The sequence below is a fragment of the Condylura cristata genome, unplaced genomic scaffold, assembly GCF_000260355.1.
Source record: "Condylura cristata isolate star-nosed mole 26May11 unplaced genomic scaffold, ConCri1.0 scaffold00001, whole genome shotgun sequence".
NCBI lineage: Eukaryota > Metazoa > Chordata > Mammalia > Eulipotyphla > Talpidae > Condylura > Condylura cristata.
The window spans coordinates 43,436,563-43,457,595 of NW_004567102.1; the positions used below are offsets into that span (position 1 = coordinate 43,436,563).

General features: G+C 38.8%; 1 protein-coding gene across 1 annotated transcript in view; it reads left to right on the forward strand.

Annotated features, from left to right (window-relative positions):
• Window positions 1-21,033, forward strand: part of KLHL32 (kelch-like family member 32) — a 167,453-nt gene that overhangs the window by 86,296 nt on the left and 60,124 nt on the right. The window contains exon 5 of the mRNA XM_004673714.2: window positions 1,836-1,934. Coding sequence (XP_004673771.2) covers window positions 1,836-1,934 — 99 coding nt within the window. The remainder of the gene's footprint in view (window positions 1-1,835; window positions 1,935-21,033) is intronic.

Below are 21,033 nucleotides of genomic sequence, written 5' to 3' on the forward strand. Positions count from 1 at the left end.
TTTCTTGCTTTGCTTACTAACTCTGATCTTGACATTGAATTCTTTCCTCAAGTTCTTTCCTCACTGAAATAAGAACCAACAGAGTCCTCAGGGGTTCAATTTGAACCGTTCACTGGACATGGGAGTAATGAACAAGCAGTTCAATATAAGTGACAGGAGTTTAAGGTGAGATTTGGACTGGAGAAATAAGTTCAAGTATCACCAATGTAGATAATTTTAAAGACACTGGATTGAAATGGCATCCATGGGATGAGAGGGGAGAGAGAAAGGAGAGGTCTGGGGACTGAATTTCGATATCCAAACTTAGAAGATAGGAAGAAGATGCCAAAGGGGCTTGGCTAATGAAGCAGAAGAAACTAGGAGACTGATGTTGTCACTGAGGTGAGGGAAGAAATTGTCTGAGGGAGAGTCATCAATTTTGCTTTCTGCTTCTGCTCCAGTAAGAGTTGGTATTGGGAAATGACCATTGGATTTGACCCTTGGATTTGGAAATCACTGATGAACTTAACAAGAGCATTTTATTTTTTCCAAAGATGTATTTATTTATGCATACAAAAACTGGGGTACAGAGGTATGAGGTGTGATAGGATTCATCAGAGATAGAGTGGGGAGCAGAACAGGCAGATGTACTGAAATACACTGCTGAGGGGAACAGCAGGAAAGACAGGAGAGGTCTGCTTTGCATGTGGGTCACCTCCTTGGCCAGGGTTGAACTTGTGCTGCAGTGGCTACAGATAGCTTCATACACTGAGATTTAACCACTTGCACCACCAGGGAGGCCCAACAAGAGCATTTTTATAGAAACAATGAATGGGAACAAAACTGGATGTGAGCAGTATTGGAGTAGAAGAGTGAAATAACTACATCAGTGTTTTCCACACTTCCCTGTACCTCAGAACCACCAAGGGGGCTTGTTTAAACACCCATTGCTGGTTTCACGCTGAAAGTTTCTGATTTAGTTAAGTCTGGTGAAATTCCCAAGAATCTGTAATTTTCACAAGTTCCCAGGTGATGCTGCTGTTTGGCCCAGCAAATAGACTCTGGGAACTCTGGTCTGAGGAAGTGTGTTAGGATGGCAATGACAGCACAAAGGGCCTTTTGTACCTTGTAGTTGTGCATATAAAGTGAACTTTATTAGTACAGTTGTGTTTTTCTCTAGACCTCTTCAGCAGCTTAAGAACTGACAATATGAAAGCATAAAGTTGAATTGAGCCAGAAAAATATTAGTATCAACAGTATATTTGAGAAGCTGACAATACTCTTTGTCCATCTTTTATTTGGCATATAAAAGAATATAGGTTCTGAAATTAGAAGGAGAAAAATGGTTTTGTGGCTGAATTTTACTGTTGTAGGACTTAGAGATAAATTGGAGAAATATTCATCTCAGGCCTCACTTTTGCAAGGTGAAACACCCACTCCTTTTCCCTAATGTACCTTGTTAACCACACTGTTTCTGTGATCTACTAAAGAGCAGAAGTTTGAAAAACCAAAATTCGGTTATTTTGTATTTTATGATTTCATCTATTATAATTTGAATTTGATACTTACATTGTTCCTTCAGAATGTTCATATTCTCCTCCAAAAATAAGTGTGGCTAAGAGCCTACATGCAGGGAATGAGTATTGGAAATGAAAACTCACCTGTGAGAGTAAGAACCACAGCTCACTAATCATAATAATAAAAAAAGAGCTGAATTCATAATAAGGAATCATGTGAATGTAGACATCATGTATTAAGTATCAATATAAAAATAGTACACATATATATTAAGCAATTATTATATGCATTCTAAAGTAACTGATAGTTTTCTTTTTATTAAAAAAAAAAACACACAGATTTTGTTGGAGCCAGGCGTGATCCAGGATGTGTTAGCAGCTGGCAGTCACCTACAGCTGTTGGAACTTCTCAATTTATGTTCCCACTATCTCATCCAGGTATGTGAGCTTGCCCCACCGAATACACTCTTTCTATTCCCTCTCCTTGCTGTTAGATGCTGTACCCCACCAGCACCTGGTAAATGGGAGGTTTGGGAGGATGTGGATCATGATGGCTGATTTCCTCCAGGTCACAAGCTGAGAGACTTCTAGAGGCAGCTGCATTTCTCATGTCCTGTCACAGAACTCTGTGCCTTTCCTTCATCCTCTCTGCCTACCCCTCTTCCCACTCCCCTCAGGCAGCAGGGCCACTCAGCAACCTTGCTCAGGGGTCACTGCAGCTGCCCAGGGAGATGATGTGTTGCTGATTTGAAGCAAATATATCTGGTTGCAAAATCACCACCAACATGAAAAGTGGGGCAGTCTTTTCAGTTACAATAACTTATATATCACAAAGTCATGTGTAACTCATTTCCATGTGAACTTTCCAGGCAATAAATTCTGGAAATTATAAGTGATCTCTGCATTTCCCCAATTTGCTGGGGTGGTCAGCAAAGGCTTTGAGATGGAGAGGGAGAGGAGACTCCCACCCGCTGACCACCGCCAGTGTATTCCTTAAATCCTCTAACAGTTTTACACATTTTTATAGGTGAAAAATCAGATTTGAAATGCCTGAGGTTATATAGCTGGAGAGGGATCAAGCTTTCCAATTCCAAAGACCACTTTTTCTTAGTTGACTAACCTTTGGTTGGACCGGAAGAGGTGGGAAATCTTGGGCATGATAGTTGAGTCCCTTTTATATTTTACAGAGCTAAGTACTAGTGTCCTGCATTGGCATTTTCGCATTTCCTCCATTGGTATGACGTTTACTTAACATTCCTTATGCTACAAAAGTAAAAATGAATTTTTAAGTGGTAAAACCATCCAATTTATTATTATTGCACATATGACAGTAGTAAGTAGAAAAATCCTATTTATTTTCACCCAATTACTTCCTTTTCCTTTCTAATCATTTGCTCTAATTCTAAAAATGGCCTTTGTCCTTGAATTCTGCTGCCCACAAAAAACACAAAGCTTTTTTTCATAGATCATCTTATTTAATCTTCCCTAGCAACCTTGGGAAATAGGAACCGCTGCTTCCCAGGGAGATAGTGTGAGGAATGTCTGCCTTGCTCACCTAAGGAACAATTCAAATACTGTATATGAAAGTTTTATCATTATCTCAGCACATTTAATCTAACAGTAAATGTTTAACTATTTTGATCTTATTTCCTTTCTTTTCCCCTCAATATTGTGGGGTGGTATGGAAGAGCTGTTTTTAATCCCTTTTTGCGAGTAGCAAATGGGAATAACATAGAAAGGTTACAAGATTTCAAAGGTTTATGTTTGATTTGTGAAATTGAAATTACTTGTATCTGACATTTCTACATCAAATATTGCAACCTGAGCTTTCAGCATCATCACCTAATTCACTTTTTCTATGGCAGGTTGGCAAAAGTTTAGTTATAGTGCTAATTGTGATGTACATTAAAATAGTGCATAGTAATTTTCTATAAATGAGATTCAGGATAAACACTGTACATTCACAGATATTTTCCCCTAGCTCATCAGATGAATTTGTTGAGATACAAAATGTGTATTTTGAAATTTAACTCTTAAAATTCATTATTTTGCTGAGGAAGAGGGGTAGCTTGCGCTTGCTTAAAGTTACATTTTGTGGATAGTTAATTTATTACTAGGCTGCCTGAGCAGTGGTTGAAATTTTCACTTTCTGTCCACCATTATGTTTTAATTTCATTCTGTTCTGTAACTTCCTTTGTTTTTTTTTTTAAAGATTTATTTATTTGTACATACAGAACTGGGGTACAGGTCAGAGGGTCAGGGGTGGCGAGAGGCTTCACCAGAGACAGAGTGGGGAGCAGAACAGGCAGATCGAGGAAGTACACTGCTGAGGGGAGCAGCAGGTGGGTCAAGAGAGGTCTGCTGTGCCATGTGGCACCCTGGAGGTGGGTGGGGATCAAACTCATGCTGAAGTGGCATTAGTACCTTTTTAGTGCTGTGCTTTAACCCACTTTAACCCAGGGAGGGTGCAAGATGTCCAACTTGTAAGAGGAAACTTTGACTATAAGAGAACCAGAACCACGTGTATGTAGAAACATTCATTATGTCAGTCCATTAAAAACACATACTTTCTGCAGCCTGAGTTTGATCCCCAGTCAGGGAAGTGACCCACATATGGTGCTGCAGACCTCTCCTGCCTTGCCTGCTGCTCCCTTAGCAGAATACTTCCCATTCTGTCTCTAGTGAATCTTCTCACCCCACCCATCCCTCACACCTCTGGCCTACACCCCAGTTTTTCTATGCATATATAAACAAATCTTAAAAAAACAAAAACAAACAAACAAACAAAAAAACACGTATTGCTATTGTATTTACAATGGAAAGACATGGAAACAACTCAAATGCCCAAAAGTGGATGACTGGATTAAAAAGATGTGGTACTTGTACACAATAGAATATTACTAAGCAACCAAAACAAAAAAAATAAACACATACCTTTTACAGCAAGATGGATGGAGCTGGAAAAGATCAGTCTTAGTGAAATAAGCCAGAAAGAAAAGGAAAAATACTGGATGGTTTCCCTCATAGCAGGTGTATAACGGACCAGGTGAGAAAATAAAAATAATAATAATGAACAGCTATATACCAGAGACATTTTGTGGGGGTGGAGTGGTGAATGGGATCAAAAACAGTGGGGGGAGGGAAATGCACTGGACTATGGTGATGGCACATGGGTTATTTGGTGATGGGAAGCCCACAGGGATTACAACTGAGATGGAAAAATGCATAAAATGATGTAAAAATATACTATTATTATTATTATTATTATTTTTAAAGATTTATTTATTTGTGCATGCAGAACTGGGGTACAGGCCAGACGCTCAGGGGCGGTGAGAGGCTTCACCAGAGACAGAGTGGGGAGCAGAACAGGCAGATGGATGAAGTACACTCTTGAGGGGAGCAGCGGGCGGGTCAGGAAAGGTCTGCCACGCCATGTGGTCACTTCCAGGGCAGGTGGGGATCGAACTCATACGGAAGCGGCTTTAGATTCTCAGTGCTGTGCTTTAACCTGCTGCACCACCAGGGAGGGCCATTATTATTATTTTTAAAAAACACAAACTCTTTCTTTTAGGAATATAAAATTACCATCAGTCAGCTTTTATATTTTGACATGGTCTTATAACAATATCTATTTGCAATTTTTTGACACTATTGCTGAGTTGATCTTTTGTTTGTTTATGCATACAGAACTGGGGTACAGGCTAGAGGTTCAGGGGCGGTGAGAGGATTCACCAGAGTGGGGAGCAGTACACTGATGAAGTAGCTAAGGGGAGCAGTGGGAGGGTCAGGAGAGGTCTACCACGCCACATGGATAACCTGCAAGGCAGGATAGAACTCATGCTGAAGTGGCTTTAGCTTCTTAGTGCTGTGCTTTAACTCGCTGGGCCCGCTGAGTTGATCTTTAATATTAGTGGGACCACGTTATAAAAACAGTATTTTGTTAAAATGAAAAATATCTTCTGATACTTAAAATGCATATAGAAATTTTGCCACATCAGTTAAGACTAATATATTTTCCCTGTTCAGTACTTTGTCCAAGTAGGAGTTTGTGAATCCATTCTCCTGACTAGGATGTTTGGTGTTTAGTTGTTCTCAAGTTACCAGTATTTTCTGGATCTTCTCTCAGAGGTGCAAAGACCTCGCTCTAATACCTCACAATTATTCTCCAGTGCTTATTGAAAGTCATGAACCCCTTGGTGACTTTCATTGAGCCTTCCCGAATCCTCCCTGAGTTTCCCCATTCTTAGGACCTGAAACTCCTCTATACACTCAAATACTGCTGCTCCGCCAAAGCAGAAGGATACTTTAGGTCACTACACGGGCTCCTTTCCCTTGCTCTTCCTCTAGCAGGGAAAGCTCAGGAGGTATGTCCCTCTGCATGGAAGAGCACAGTCTCTCAGTGAGGCTCCTATGTTGTGAGACCTTCACCTGACTGATTTAAGTCCCCAGGACCTCTCTGGGCCTTCCTTAATTACACACAGGTTCTCAGTGCATGTGGAATAAGCAGGGAGCTTGGACAATGAAACTGATGCTAACAGATGGGGGATGAGCAGTGGCTACAGCAGTAGCCCTTCACCTCAAGATAGGGATTTAGGAACAACTGTTCAAGTGTGTATTATTTCTCACACTCTCCGTGGTGCAATTCCACAGCCGAGTATAGCCTGTCGTGTGGGTGTATTAATAAGCACGGCCTATCAGACTATTGCCTGCTATTTGAGATCCAATTCCAAATAAAACATCTTTCCCTTTTCTTCCTTCTGTTTTTCTTCCCTGTCCACTGTACTTAAAAAAAAAAAAAAATCTTAAGAAAGATGCCTGAGTCCGTTAAAGAGCAATTGTCTTTAAAATGGAGCCAGTAAAACAAGTAAATTATCTTTCTCTCATATTATTTTCTCTCATCTTTCTACACATATTTTCACATATGCCACGTCCTAGTTTAAATCTTATAAAGGAGACCTGCAGAGCATTCTAAGGATGACAGGCTACAGATGTAGAGGTTTCCGTCTGTCTACTGGTTTACTGTTTACTCACATAAACAGAAATTTTTTGAATCATGTTTGTTTTCCCAAACTCTGATTTCCCCTTTTTATTGATTAGTTGCTGACATCTCACTGAATGTCAGACAGGCTATTCAAACGCCACTGCCCTGTTTTCTGTTAATGCTGCCTTTGATCTACTTCTTGTCAGAAATCTGGACAGTCTTAGGTGCTTTCTTCCACACCACATCCACTCACTTACCAATTTGGTAGCATCATTTACCTCCCCCAAATGCTTCAAACCCAAAGCCTTCTCTTTAAAACTATTTTTCTTCTTCGGTTTGGGCTCTCACCATTGTTGGTCAGAGCATTGTAGGTCATAATGTCTTCCTAAGAAGGCTCCTGGTTTCTAACCTCTATCCATGTCAAAGACCTGTCTCCAGAGCCATCATTATTTTTCCAGAAGAGAACCACTGAGGGCCTGTCAGTCACTAAGGGTTTTTGCACAATTCTTGTTGCCCTTCTGCTGGTGTACTAGGATATTGATCAAGCTCATGACAACCATTCAGGATCATCATTTCCTCTACAAAGATCCTTAACTTCATTTCCAAGCCCAAATCTTTTTCTCCCCAGCCTGGTCTCCAGTCCTCATGCCTTTCTTGAGCTAAGAGTGTCTTTTCTTGTTGGGACTTGCCTTTATGGGAAGACACTGTGGGCGGAGAAGGTTGGTGGCAGACAGAGCTTTTCAGGCTACTTCAGATAGTACTACAGATGGGAATAGTGAAAGGACATACACTCTCTCCCCTACCCCATTCTCTGCTGATGCCCACTCCCCTAAGACTGGGACATGGACTTTGTGTTGTGTACTCTGAAAGTGATGCCTAGGGGGCTCATGCTTTGCTGAAAAAATTTTTTTTGTAGTTTGTGTTCAATAAAAAATTTTGTCCATTTTTTATCACCTCCCCCAAATAGCAAATAGCATATCTTCTTGCTGATGAGGAAGTGTTCTTTTTGTTAAGGTATCAGCCTTTATGATGAAATACTTAATCTAAATACAGCAAGAAGAGTCATCACAGAGCCTTCTTGAATGAGACCAGTAAGGTTGTGAATAATCCTTGTTGATAGCATACATTCTATATCTATTCCTAGGCAGCAGGTGGCAGTGTGAGTCCACCAGAATTCAGTAGTTAATTTAAAGCTAAAATCAGAAAAAAATGAAAGGAAAAATTATTTATTTTGCTACATATTAGTCTTCTGACCTAATCAGTAAAAAAGTCATTATTCACACCACACTGGGCAATATGTATTATAATTTTAACAAATAATAGGAAACTGTTAATGTGTTCACAGGAAATACAGTTTTGTCTTGGGCTGCTGTGGTCATTTATCACTGCACTTTGTGAAATCACTCATTTGTTCTAATTTGAATGTAAATGACTCTAAGGTTTTACAAATAAGGTGACAGACTCACATAAATGTAATTGCAGGGTTCATCTCCCTCTTTTTATATATCACTCATTAGGTTATGAATTAAATACATCGTATTAAACCAGGGGCATGTCCAATGATGATATTGTAATGGCAAATTACTCTATGCTATTAGAGGTGTATTTTTTATTCATGGACATTAATTTGTCATTAAGCAGCATTAGTTTAGCACTTTTATGTGACAGACGTGACCTGAAAGAGGAGACATGCTGCTGTGATGGGAGAGGAAAGGGACACGAGGGCTCTAGGTAAAGCATTTTAGCACTGGTAGTGACTAGAGCTGGAGACTTGTTTCTTTCTTTTTTCCCTCCATTGGTTTTGTTTTCTGCTTTTACAATCATAGAAGATCATTTACCCAGATTGAAGATGTTCTGTTTACAGTTTGCACATTGGGATGATCTAGTAATGCAAAGCCAGAATTCTTATCATTAATCATTCAGAAGCCATGAATGAACTTCAAGGGAAAGGAAGAGGATGAGGTGGTTTCTTGCCTTGAATCTCCCTCTTCTGTGAAGATGCTTATGCCTCATCCCCATCTTTATTTAGTTTTACACTAAATGGACCTCGATGAAATTAGTTATTTTCTCTCTTCAGTGAAGGCATACAGGTTTAAAGAAAGTTAGTTATTCTGTCCTGTAGATACTAGGAAGAAATCTGGGTATTCTGTTCTTATTTTTGCATAAATGGCAATTATACGGTTCTTTTACTAAGAAAATGTTTTTCCACTTTTAACTTTGAGCTACATTGGAGCTCTGAAATAGCTTCACAGAAACTGAAAGTAAAAGCTTGCTGTTTTGCCTCAGTTTTCTCATGGGTTAACAGTGTTGGAAATATCCTGTGGGCCCCAGTTACACTGTGGGACTCTGGGCAGGGACCATGCCTTACTCATGTCTTTATTATATTGTACACCCCCTTCACAGAGCTCAGTATGTGGACTAGGCAGCTTGGGCTGCTGTAACATAATACCAAAAGCAGTGATTTGAACAATAGAAATTTATCTATCACAGTTCTGACAGGGACTGGGAGTCTTAGAGCAACATGCCAGTGTATTTGGAGTCTGGGGAGCGTTCTCTTCCTGGCTTACAGACAGATGCCTTCTTGCTATGTTATCACATAGGTAGGGAGTTGGGGGATGAAAGACAGACAGAAAGGCTCCTTCCTGGTAGCTCAGTGGTTTGGAGCACAGCACTACAAAGCAGGCCATGGTCACTTCAGTGTGAGTTTGATCCACATGGGGCAGCAGACCTCTTCTGTCTCTCCCGCTGCTCCCCTCAGCAGTGTACTTCCATCAATCTGCCTGTTCTGCTCCCCACTCTGTCTCAGGTGTATTTTCTCAGAGGGGTAAATGTTTAAGACATGGTTCCTGCCACGAGCCCTGCAGTGTAACGGGGGCCCACAAGATATTCCAACAACATTAACCCATGAGAAAATTGATGTAAAACAGCAGTCCTTTACTTCCTGAAAGAGGAAAATGTCTCCTCTTTCCGGTCACGTCTATCACATTAAAGTGTTAAACTAATGCTGTTTAATGAGAAATCAAGTGGCGCCCCTGCACCTCTAGCCTGTACCTCAGTTCTGTTTGCCTCAATAAATAAAATCTACAAAAATTAAAGAAATACAGAGAAAGATGGGAGAGCTTCAATTCAATGTGAATTTTGGGAAGATGCGAGTCAGTCCATCGCAGTATATATTTAAAGGATGAAAGGTGTATCCCTTCAGCATTTTTTTCTCTGCTTTTTAAATATTGAAATTTTAAATTATACGAAGAAAGATATATTAAGACTTGAGCCTTTCATTAAATGTATATTGTAGTTGAAAATACTTGCTGTGGGGCTTGCATTTGGCACTATGCATTGTGCATATTTTACAATGTAATAATAAATTATTTTTTTTAACTAGTAACACTACAATGACTTATGGAAGGTTATCTCTTCCAAACAATGTATTATTATAATTTTAATTATTAAATTAACAGTATCTATCTCCTAAATACATAATATATAGTGGGTATGCTGAATAAAATAATTTATCTCAAGGTTGAGGATTTATAACTCATGCTCATTTTTCTCTAACACTGAGCTATTTTTTTCACATTACATAAGACAAATGATTGTGCCAGCATATATATTTAATATGCCCTTAATCAAATATACTATCTGTGTGCTATTCCATAGTTCACTAGAGCTGATACTGTTGTATTTGAAGAAAGTTAAAGTATAAAGTTTGGAAAATATACTGCAAATTGTTTAATCTTTTGGCCTCACTTTTAATCAGTGAAAATGATCAGAAAGGATAGAAATGTATCAGGCCTATCAAATCATAGCCAACTACTAATTATTTGTTCTAATCAAGAGTATTTGCTATCTGGCACGGGTAATCCAGAATGTCATATCTGCCAAATATCATTAATATTTGGCTCTGAAATGTATCATCAGATCTTTTAGTAGCCATTTTAGAATCCCAATTAATTTTTTTCATATGCTATTATGTTGGCTTTTATTCCCTAAACCCACACCAAAGGATGTCAGTAAGTGACAGCCCAGAGGCATGCTGTCTGACTAGGGAAGTCACTTTAGTCATTTTAATTTGTTATGTGGATAATCTAGTGTTGACCAAATCTTCACTGTGAGTTTTCAAAGTACAAAAAGATTATCTGAAAGGCTTTTTCTTATAGTAATTTTCATTCCAAGTTAACATTTGTGAACCGGGCAATTTTAAAAACCACTTTCAGCTTATTTTTCTCAATATAAAAGAAAATAATGTGTTTGCACAGTTTTATTAATGCTAAAGCTAGAATCAATAAACAAAACAAGCAGATATCAATCTCATTTAATTACATTATTCATACTTGGAAGTTTGGGCATTTAAAAGACAAATCTGTTTCATTTGCAGTAGGGAACCGCCCATCCCACCTCCACCCACAGAACTTTCTAGTCATTATACAAAGTCTGCCCTCTTTCTGAGGCTCAGCAGCCTCTCTGCTTCTTGGCCCATCAGGCACCTCCTGTATGTCCCATGGTTGTAATATCTCCTTCTTCACTCACTTTTTGTTTTTTTTTTCATTTCAAAATTAGGATCAATGAAGTGGCAGAAACTTTTCTTCTGTTCTCAGTACTGCAATGCAACCTGCCTGCACTTTCTTACCTTCTATTCACTGTTCAAACTCAGTCCCCTGACTTCCTCAAAAACCATTTCAACAAAGGTTGCCAAATCCTCCCAACTGTTAAATACAGCTGGTTCTTCTCAGTATCTTCATGGCCCCACCACCAACATCACCACCACATATCAGCAATAGTATCTCCACTCTTTCCTGTACCTCTGCCTTCTTAGGGTGTTTTCCTGGTTCTCTTCTTTTCTTTCAGTTTCATTACAAGCTCTGTTTCCATCAGCTGCTTCAAAATCCCCAGGGAATGGTGGTCCCTCATTCGCTTTTATGTACATGACAAGGTATGCTTTTCCCTGCCTCTTCTTCTGACTCCAAACCTCTATGTCCCGTCAACATTCCACTTGACATACCACGTGCATCTGAAATTCATTTGCACCCAATCTCACACACCTGCTCCTCCTTCCCAGCTTTGTTAAGAAACCATCACTCCTATAATAACTCAAACCATAAACCTTAGCGTGATCTTACATTCCTCCATGATCTCTTGATTCCTACTAAATTTTATTGGGTTACTTTTTTAAATGCTCAAGTACTTCTCTTTCTCTTTATCATCACTGATGTCATTCAGTTTTGCATTATTTTTCCTGATCATCCCTGCTGCAGCTCAGCTGTGCTCCCTGCCTGTTTAATGCTGGTCATTACTTTGCAGTACAATCTAAGTTATTTTTCTTGCTCACAAAACAATTTATTTCTCTAAAACTCCAGACCAGTCCCCATCTGCTGGTTACAGACTAGGCCTCCAGGCTTGTCCTTTCCCTTTCTTGTTTTGCTCTTTTCTGTATTCTTACCATACCCATGGAGTGTGTTTTATCAGCTCTATACCAACTGCCTTGTTCAGTATTTTCTCTGAGCTATCTTACAGTTCTGTGCCCTTTCCGAATGTGAACATGAGCTGCAAACCCAAGAATCATCAAAATATGTGCCCCACATATACTATCACTAATACTATCACTAAGATCTTTTTAAGTCTTTCTCCTTAACCTTTTTTTTAATGCACTCTATTTCTTTAAAGTAGGTTTACACTTACAATATAATTGAGAGGAAGGCAGAGAAATTTCCCATCTACCCAGTCCCCATGCATGTATAACCTCCCCCATGGTCAACATCCCCCGTCAAGGTGGTATGCGTATTGCAATTGATGAACCTAGATTAGTATACCATTGCCATCCAGAGGTCATGGTTCACATTAGTGTTTACTCTTCATGTTTGTTTTTTTTTAAGATTTATTTATTCATACAGAACTGGGGTACAAGCCAGAATTGCAGAGGGTGAGAGGATTCACCAGAGACAGAGTGGGGAGCAGAATGGCAGGTCAACAAAGTACACTGCTGAGGGGAGCAGTGGGCAGGTCAGGAGAGGTCTGCTGGGCTATGTGGTCACATCCGGGGCAGCTGGGGATCGAACTCATGCTGAAGTGGCTTTAGTTTCTTAGTGCTGTGCTTTAACCCACTGCGCCACCAGGGAGGGCCCCTATTCTTCGTGTTTCAACACATATATAGTCACATGTGTTTACCAATATTGTGTCATACAGGATAACGTCACTGCTCTAAAAATCCTCTGTGCTATTTATCCCTCACTTCCCTCCCGTCATCCCTAGTACCACTGATCTTTTTACTGTCTCCATAGTTTTCCTTTTTCCAAATGTCATATAATTGGAATCTTACAGAGTGTAGCCCTTTCAGATTTGGCTTCTTTTGCTTGAAATACACATTTAAATTTCATCTATATCTTTTCATGACTTAATAGCTCATTTCTTTAGTTCTTACTAATATTCCATTGTCTAGTTATACTATACTTACTCTCTTTACCTCCTAAGGTACATCTTGGTTACTTCTAAATTTTGGCAATTATGAATAAAGCTTCTATAAATATTTATAGCTATCTTATAAATATCTCCTTAACTTCTGAAATCTTTCAATCTCCATTCCAACAGTCTTAATTTAAATCCTCATGACTTATTTCCAAAAGAACCTTCCTACTAACCAGTCAAGCTGCCTTCACTCTTGGCTCACTCCGGTATCTCCTCCAAAATTTTATTTGACTGATTTTTATAACTTCTTTAAAATCCATTCAAAATTATGATTGATTAAAAAAAAATTAGAACACAAAATCATGTCACACTGTTGCTTCATTGTTTCACCAGAGCTTTGAGGATAAGGTACAATCCTCTAGGTTAGGCACACAGACCCCATCTATTTAGCCTTCAAAAACAAACAGCTTAGTATGTACATGCTGTGCTACCATCGTGTACTTCCTGCATTTCCTGTACTTAAACCTTTTGTATGAAACCCCTTTCTCTGTGGGTTGTTCTTCCCTTGCTTTGTCATCTTAGCAATTCCTATTTAACCTTCAAGTACTTTGTTCATGTTTTATCTCCCCTTCCAGAGTTGTCTGATCAATCCACCTAGTTGGAGTTAGACTTCCCTGCTCCTCATTAATTATGGGCAGTCTTCCGGGGAGCTGATCACACCATATTGTTTGTGTTGATTTACTTATCTATCTCCCCATGATATAACTTCATGTTCCAGAGTTCTGTGACCTTGGGCAAGTTACTTAACCTCTTTGCCCCCACTCCTCTTCTGTAAAACACAGATATGGAATCCTTTATATAATCTACCTCTTAGGGGTGTTGGAGGAGTCAATGAGATAGTGCCTGCAAAGTATCCCTCAACACACTACTCTACATGAAGTGCCCTAGAAACCGGAGCCAATAGAATGAAATGCTTCACTTGTGAATTTCTTGATTAATTCCCCAGTTATCTTCGTACCCACTCCCCTCACTCCCCTCTCCTCTCAGTCCTGGAAATGTCAGCACTTTACTACCTACTTCCGATCAACAACATATTGGACATGTCTGTTCCTGGAAATTTTGGAAATAATCATATTCTATAAAAGGTTTTTTTTTTCCTCAGCCACTACTTCTTAATTTGCAGCAATGCCTGTACTTTTTTTAGTAAGTCACAAATAAATGAACCATCACTTCTCCCTGCTTCTGAAATATGAAAACATCACACTAAAATTGTACTTTAATAAATAATGAAACCAGTGCTCTTAAAAAGTAATACATTACATGGTACTGATGCTTTGTAGATAGGAAGTTTTGTTTTATTGTTTCCTCCCCCCTGTAAATAAAACATCTTTCCCATCATCATATACAGACCCCACTAAACAAATGAAAAGCCTTTCATTCCAAGCTACAGTGGCTGCTTAGAAAGGTGTTATTTGAATTCCTTTTACATGTGCCATGAGAATTCCCTATGATAGAAATTTTTTATAATAAAATTGGCCTGATGACTTGCAAAGATCCCTGACTGGGAAAAATAAAAGTCTTCTATCTGATTAAAAGAAGGACAATGTAAGTTATTCCTTACATGCTATCTTCATACCTGCCTGTTGCAGGCTGTCCGTCTCTATGCTTCTCTTGTACTTCCCTTCTCAATCTCTCTGCTAATATCCTTTCAAGCCAGCTTTCGACTTTTACATTTCTGCACACTGAGTTAGGGACATGTGCTCAGGCCTTGAGAAATGTTGCCTGTGTCTTTGAGTAAGCTTTAGGTATCCTGACCTGAGCCCCATACACTCAGTATAAAGTTTATCCATTTCGGAATAGAAAGACACTAAGGCGGTGCAATTATATAGTTTTCTTGGTTAGAGTTATTCCTACATTCATTCAAATGCATACACTATACCCAGTAGTTCTTAAATTTGACCATGAATAGAATAACCTAAATGGCTGGCTAAAACCGCATCCCCAGAGATGTGGGGAGGAGCTTGAGAGATTCCCTGGTGATGCTGATATTACTGGTCTGGGGACTGCATGTGAGGGTCAGTGTTATAGCTACTGTTGCCACACAACTGCACATCAATTACCTGCCTGTTAAGTCACTGAGAAGCAAATTTTGGAAGTGTCATTATGTTTAGATATATTTGAAGCTGTTCTAGTGTGTACTTATATGAATACCTTGTTCAATCAGTCATAATATTCAAATGAAAACAATACAGATTTGAAGAAAACTAACTTACAACCTTTTTATGTAAAATCATGATAATGTGCATGTAACTAAAGGGTTACTGAGAATGCAGAATTGGGTTCATTTTCAGCCCACTGTCTTAGTTTACCAGAACTAAATAAAGAAATATACTGTAATTACTTCTATACTATTCTTTTTAAAATTTTTCACTTGATTTTGTCTTTCATAGTTCAAAAAGTTTGCAGTGATTAAAATTTTAGTTATATAGCCCTTATTACCCAAATAGAATATTGTCAATTGAAGAAAGAAACATACATTAATTTCCTCTACATAGCCTGTAATTCAGTGGTAATAGCCTGATATGCTGAGGCAGCTTTAGTAAACTTTGCAAGAGCATTTTGTAACACATGGCAACTGGGGCCAGAATTATTAGTTGATGACGACGGCTATGTCTTTGGCTTCCTTCCTACTGAATTTCCAGCATACTATAGACTTTGCCAAGGAACAATATAAAATTATTCATGAGCCTTGGATATTATGCATACAATTGATTATGAAAATGTACTAGTAACCTAATTGTAGAATTTCTCTGTTATACAGCACAAATATATTTAAATAGACCTTCAAAGACTCTAAGAATTAGAGCATGCTGGGGTTTTATCCTTATATTTTTTGAATTGCTGCTAATATTTTGTTTTAATTTAATCAGATTGTGTTGTATACATATTTATACCAACATCTGAATATGTAGTAGTTGTTTCTTATAGTTGTTCAGATGTATTTATGTGTGTGTATACAAATATGCCTATATAGCTGTAAAAACATCTGGTTTTACATTACTTTTCATATCACAAGTAATTTGGTTTGCATTGTCAATGAATTGCTAGTTTTCTCTTCCATAACAATTAGACTTTATCCTATCAACGGTAATATAAGTTATTATAGAGAAAACTTAAAGACTTTTATATGTATGATATATATGTAAAGTAATTTCTTCCTCCTTGATGCATTCCAAGTGTGTAAGTGGTTTGGGTTTTCTTTATTTGTTTCATCATGTTCCAGTGGGCCAGCCCTTCACCACATGTCCACAACAAAGCCCTTAATGTTTTCTCTAGTCCTGGAGTACAATCCTTTTCTGCAGCACCAGGTCGTGTAGTCACGTAATGCCTTGATTTATAACTAGGTTGTAATCCAAATAGGAAACAGGTGGAATTGCAACTGGGTATGGTGCCTTGGATATTAATGGCTTGGCTCAGCAGTGGAATTTCTAAAGCTGTATACACTTTTATTTTTTGCCTTAATTATGCATTCATTAAAAGCTTTTATACCCAACAGAATAAAGTAAATATTTTTTGATCTCCATAGTGTGCTCCCAGACTGTAGATTTGCACAGCAGGGTCTTGATAATCTGAATAAATTGTATTTCCCCAAGGAGTTTATCTTTCGAATAAGGTCATAAAGAAATGCAGCTCCTTCATCCTTAGATTTCTCCGTTTGCCTTTTGCTACGTGTGATACAGAGCATGAGAACCAGAGAATAATTTAGTGCTACATACTTGGTGATGTTACTGTATCTTGTCTCAATCTGATCTCTTTGTTTGTCTATGGTTAAGTGATTTAGGTACACAAAAAATAAATGATTTTGCACGTCAACCATGATTTTTGTTGATATCTGTAGAAAAACAAAGTATTTTACGTTGGTCATCATCGGGCAAATATGTAGGAAATGAATAGTGTTACTTTTACTCTGACCTTGAGAGAAGTTTATTATCTTTAGCCCAAGTCATTGTTTGCCAGAGTGATAGTATATGTTGATGATTTTCTTCATTCCACAGGTCAACAACATTTTCAGTACTAGAGATGAATCAACAAGAGAAATAGGTATTTTTAAAGCTGTGTATTTCATAGGGACACTGTTACATAAAAGATTCTCTATCAGATTTCCAAATCATGTCAGTTTTACAAGATTCCTAGATGTGAGGAAGAGTATTTGTGACACAGATACTGCGAAAGTCTACCATAGGTGTAGGCACGAGACGACAGTTTTTGTGTTCTATATAATTCCTGTGGCAAGGAGCTACTAAGCTACACTTTGAATGGGCAAGAGACTCCCAAAGGCCAGAGGGTGCCTGGGCATGTCTGAAGTAAAGATAGACCACATATTAGAAATACACATGCGGGTGTCACTGTTGCCACATCTCCAGACACACCTCTTTGCTGCATCATACCAATGTCCAGCTTGGGTTATGTGCAGTGCAGGCCCTAACTAAATGGCTACACCTTTATTCTCTAACTCAAGAAAGGATGCTGGGCTGGAAAGAGTCTGGATGACATGAGTTCAGATATAGGTTTAAATCTGCTCTAAATTACAACGTAAAGTTAGTCTAGTATGAACTGTGTCTGTACATTAGTACTTGCTTAATTGGGATGTTAAGAAACACCTTCTAAGTGATGGCCAGTCACCTTGCTACAGATGAGACTCACGAGGAGAACATCACAAAGGCTGCCTCGCGTCCTTCTCTGCTGCCTTCCCTGTTTGGGAAGGCTGGTGGGAGGGCCACAGGAGTGATTCATGGCCACCAAACCACCCTACTTCCTCCCACCCATGTCTTCATAATCTGCACTTTACCTCACAGTTGTAATTAATTTGAATGTAACTCAAAATATGACAGTATTCGCCTTTTTCACGCTTTCTTTTTGCTAGCATGTTCAGTGAATCTGGGGAATAACCATTTTAATGATCTAATTAGGAGAATTGGCCACAGAGAAAGACTGCATTTGGGGACATACAAAGTTAAATACATATTGCAGTCGGAAAACTGGTGCTTTTTCCATAGCTAGTGTAGTATTGAGGACACATGTTATGGTTCTTCTGTTATTTAACTTGTCACTTACACAATAAGAAACAAATACAGGGGGAGAAGAAGCAGAAAAGCCCTAAACCAAAGGAAAATAAATACTATTTTAAAAGATTCCCCAAAGAACAACAATGTATGCACCATAATTCTGAAGAGAAACTAAATTTCAAGTGAAAATCAGCGTGACAGGAATAAAATATTTTTAGAAAATAAGATTTTCTCTTTACTCAGGAGTTTCTTATTGCTGACTTATAATTTCTATTTAAAACCGCTGTCCTGGATAGTTGGATTTTGAAGTCACATATAAGAGAAAGAAAACAATCTCATAATTAGGACAAAACATCATTTGAAAAGGTACTGATCTGAACTGTCATTTCCCAGAAGAAATGGTAATTTCTCTTGGCTGGATTTAAATAATTTTCAAAAATAATACAATAATTTATTTGTATATAATTTTGCACCTTTTTCCATTTCAGTTTTAATCCCCATGGGCTTCCCATCACGAAATCACCCATGTGCCATCACCATAGTCCTGTGTACTTCCCCCCCCACCACCACTGTTTTTGATTCCATTCCTCACTCCATCTCTGTAAAATGTCTCTGGTCTATAGTTGTTCATTATTCCCCGCCCCCAGCCCCAGTCCTTTATACTCCTGCTTTGAATGAAACTATCCAGTATTTTTCTTTTTCTCTGGCTTATTTCACTGAGCATGATCCCTTCGAGCTCCATCCACATTGCTGCAAAAGGCATGTGTTTATCTTTTTTGATTGCTCAGTATGGATTGAAATAATTCTTTAACAGTAGGTTGAGGTCTTGTTCTTTAACAAGAGAGTGCACTTTTCATTAACACTGTGAACACTAATGAGTATTACCAATTTTTCTCCTAATACAACTGAATGGTCATTGGTCCTAGCATTTGTGTGTGTGTGTGTGTGCGTGTGTGTGTAGGAATGCCAGGAAGAGAAAGGGAAGATGAGGGAAGCGAATATGTTATGAAATTGTATGAAAAAAATGGCCTGATGATGTTCTGAATTGGGTAGACATGTTGAAAAAAATGGCTGGTTCTCTTTTTACTGAGTTATAAACAAACAGGAGAATCTTATGGACTTCATTAAAATCACATATATTGAGCATCTGTTTGCTGCTAGGTGCAGAAACACAGTACAGTCCTTCACACAAACAAGTTCAGATTTAGTAGGCAGACCTACAATCGAGGGTGCATACAGCAATCATTGCCATGTTAGAAATCTGCAGAGGGCAGGGTATAGTCTCAATAGATGAAGTGGTCAGTGAACCTGAACCAGGGAAGCCAAAGAGATGAAATGGGTTCATTCGCAATCGGCTTGAGTCCCTTCTGTATGCCTGGCAGTGTTCTAGGCTCGTGGGGTACAGACAGATCCTTCCTCCTAAACTTGTTTGGTACTGTGGGATAGGGGACAAATTTATAAACAAATTTAAATAAATTCAGGCTATAACTACAGATAGTGATGAAAGCTAAAAATCAAGTAAAATGGAGTAATGAGAGAGAGGGTGACATGGAGAGGAAGGGAGATGTGCTAATTTCGAGAGGGTAGTTAAGACAGAACAATGAAAACCTGAGTCCTCAGCTCTAGGAATTTTGCACATGCTGCTTCCTCTCGTTGGAGGACATTGTTCCTGCAGTGCAATCACCATCTTGTTTTAAAATTCTGGTTTTTGATTTTTCAGGAATGTGAGGCTAAAAGATTGGAGAGGACTGCCATTGGAAAGATACATTGTTATTCAGTTTCCAAGAGAAGATGACATAGCATAACACACAGGACCAGGGGGGAAGCACCACGGTTGGCCAGGAGGTGGAAGGAGTGAGGGGAAACCATGGGCAAGGGCCTTTATTATGGTTTCTGAGAGAAAGACAAGGAAAAGCAGAGTAAGCAGGCTTGTGATTGGCTAGTTTGGGTAGTTTAAGCAGGGTCTGGGCCACCCAGGCTGTCCCTAGTTGTCTAATACTTGGCCTTAACATGGCTGAGATGGCTAGGACAAGGAATAGTCCCTCCTGGCATGTGGAGTGAGACAGAGGCAATGGTTCAGAGCACTGGCTCTGGTTAGTCTGCATATGAAAATGTGCTTCAGGGAGAACTGTTGCATTTTCTAAAAAAAAGAAAAAAATATATGGCTCACCCTGAAATGAAGCACTGTCTCCCTTAGCAGACTAGGTATCCCAGATGCCAGAGCATCAAGAATATGAAAAATAAGAACATACTGTTACTATACATTCCCACCATACTCTTTGCCAAGTTAATATCTGCTCTTCCTTCAGCCATCAGTTAGTTCCATGTGGCTTCTCAGGGAATTTTTAATTATTAACTTTCTGCTCAGGTCAAATCACCTATGACAGCCCTTGGTTCTACTCTTTGTGATCTTTACCTCAATTATAATTTTCCATTTATTTACAATATGTTTTGGTTAGAGGTTTATTCTTCTCATCGGCCATATACTTCATGAGGCCTGGGACTCACCTATTCTTCCTCACATTTGTATCGTCCACACCTAGGGTGATACTGACATGTAATGTGAATGCAAAGTTCACATTCATTTGAAATGAGTGGATGAGATGGTTACACTGCAGGCTAAGAAAGTCAGCAGGGTCCAGGTCATGGAAACTACACAGCTTAATGAATTGGGACATTTTCCCAACAACAAATGAAAATATGTTAGTGAATTTCAAAGAGATGTTCAATATGATCAGAGTCTTGTAAGAAGAGAGATCAAGAGTTTGAGACTAGTAGCAGTAATGGTGATATAGGATTTCCTGCAGGAAGTCTGGATAGGAGATGATGGAAAATAAAAACTGCAAAGCAGGAAGAATAAATCAGAGTTGGTGACAGACTGTGTATGAGGGAGGAACATGAGCCACCTTCAGGATGCTGGTATAGGTGGCCGATGTGGCCATTCTCTAAGAGAGAAGATATAGAAGATGCAGGTTTAGATAAATGGAATTCAATATGGAGATGTTGAGTTCAAATATGAATGTGGGATATCTGGAGAAGATGTCTCTTGCAGGCTGTGTGAAAATGAATTCAGTGCTTCCTAAAGGGGCTT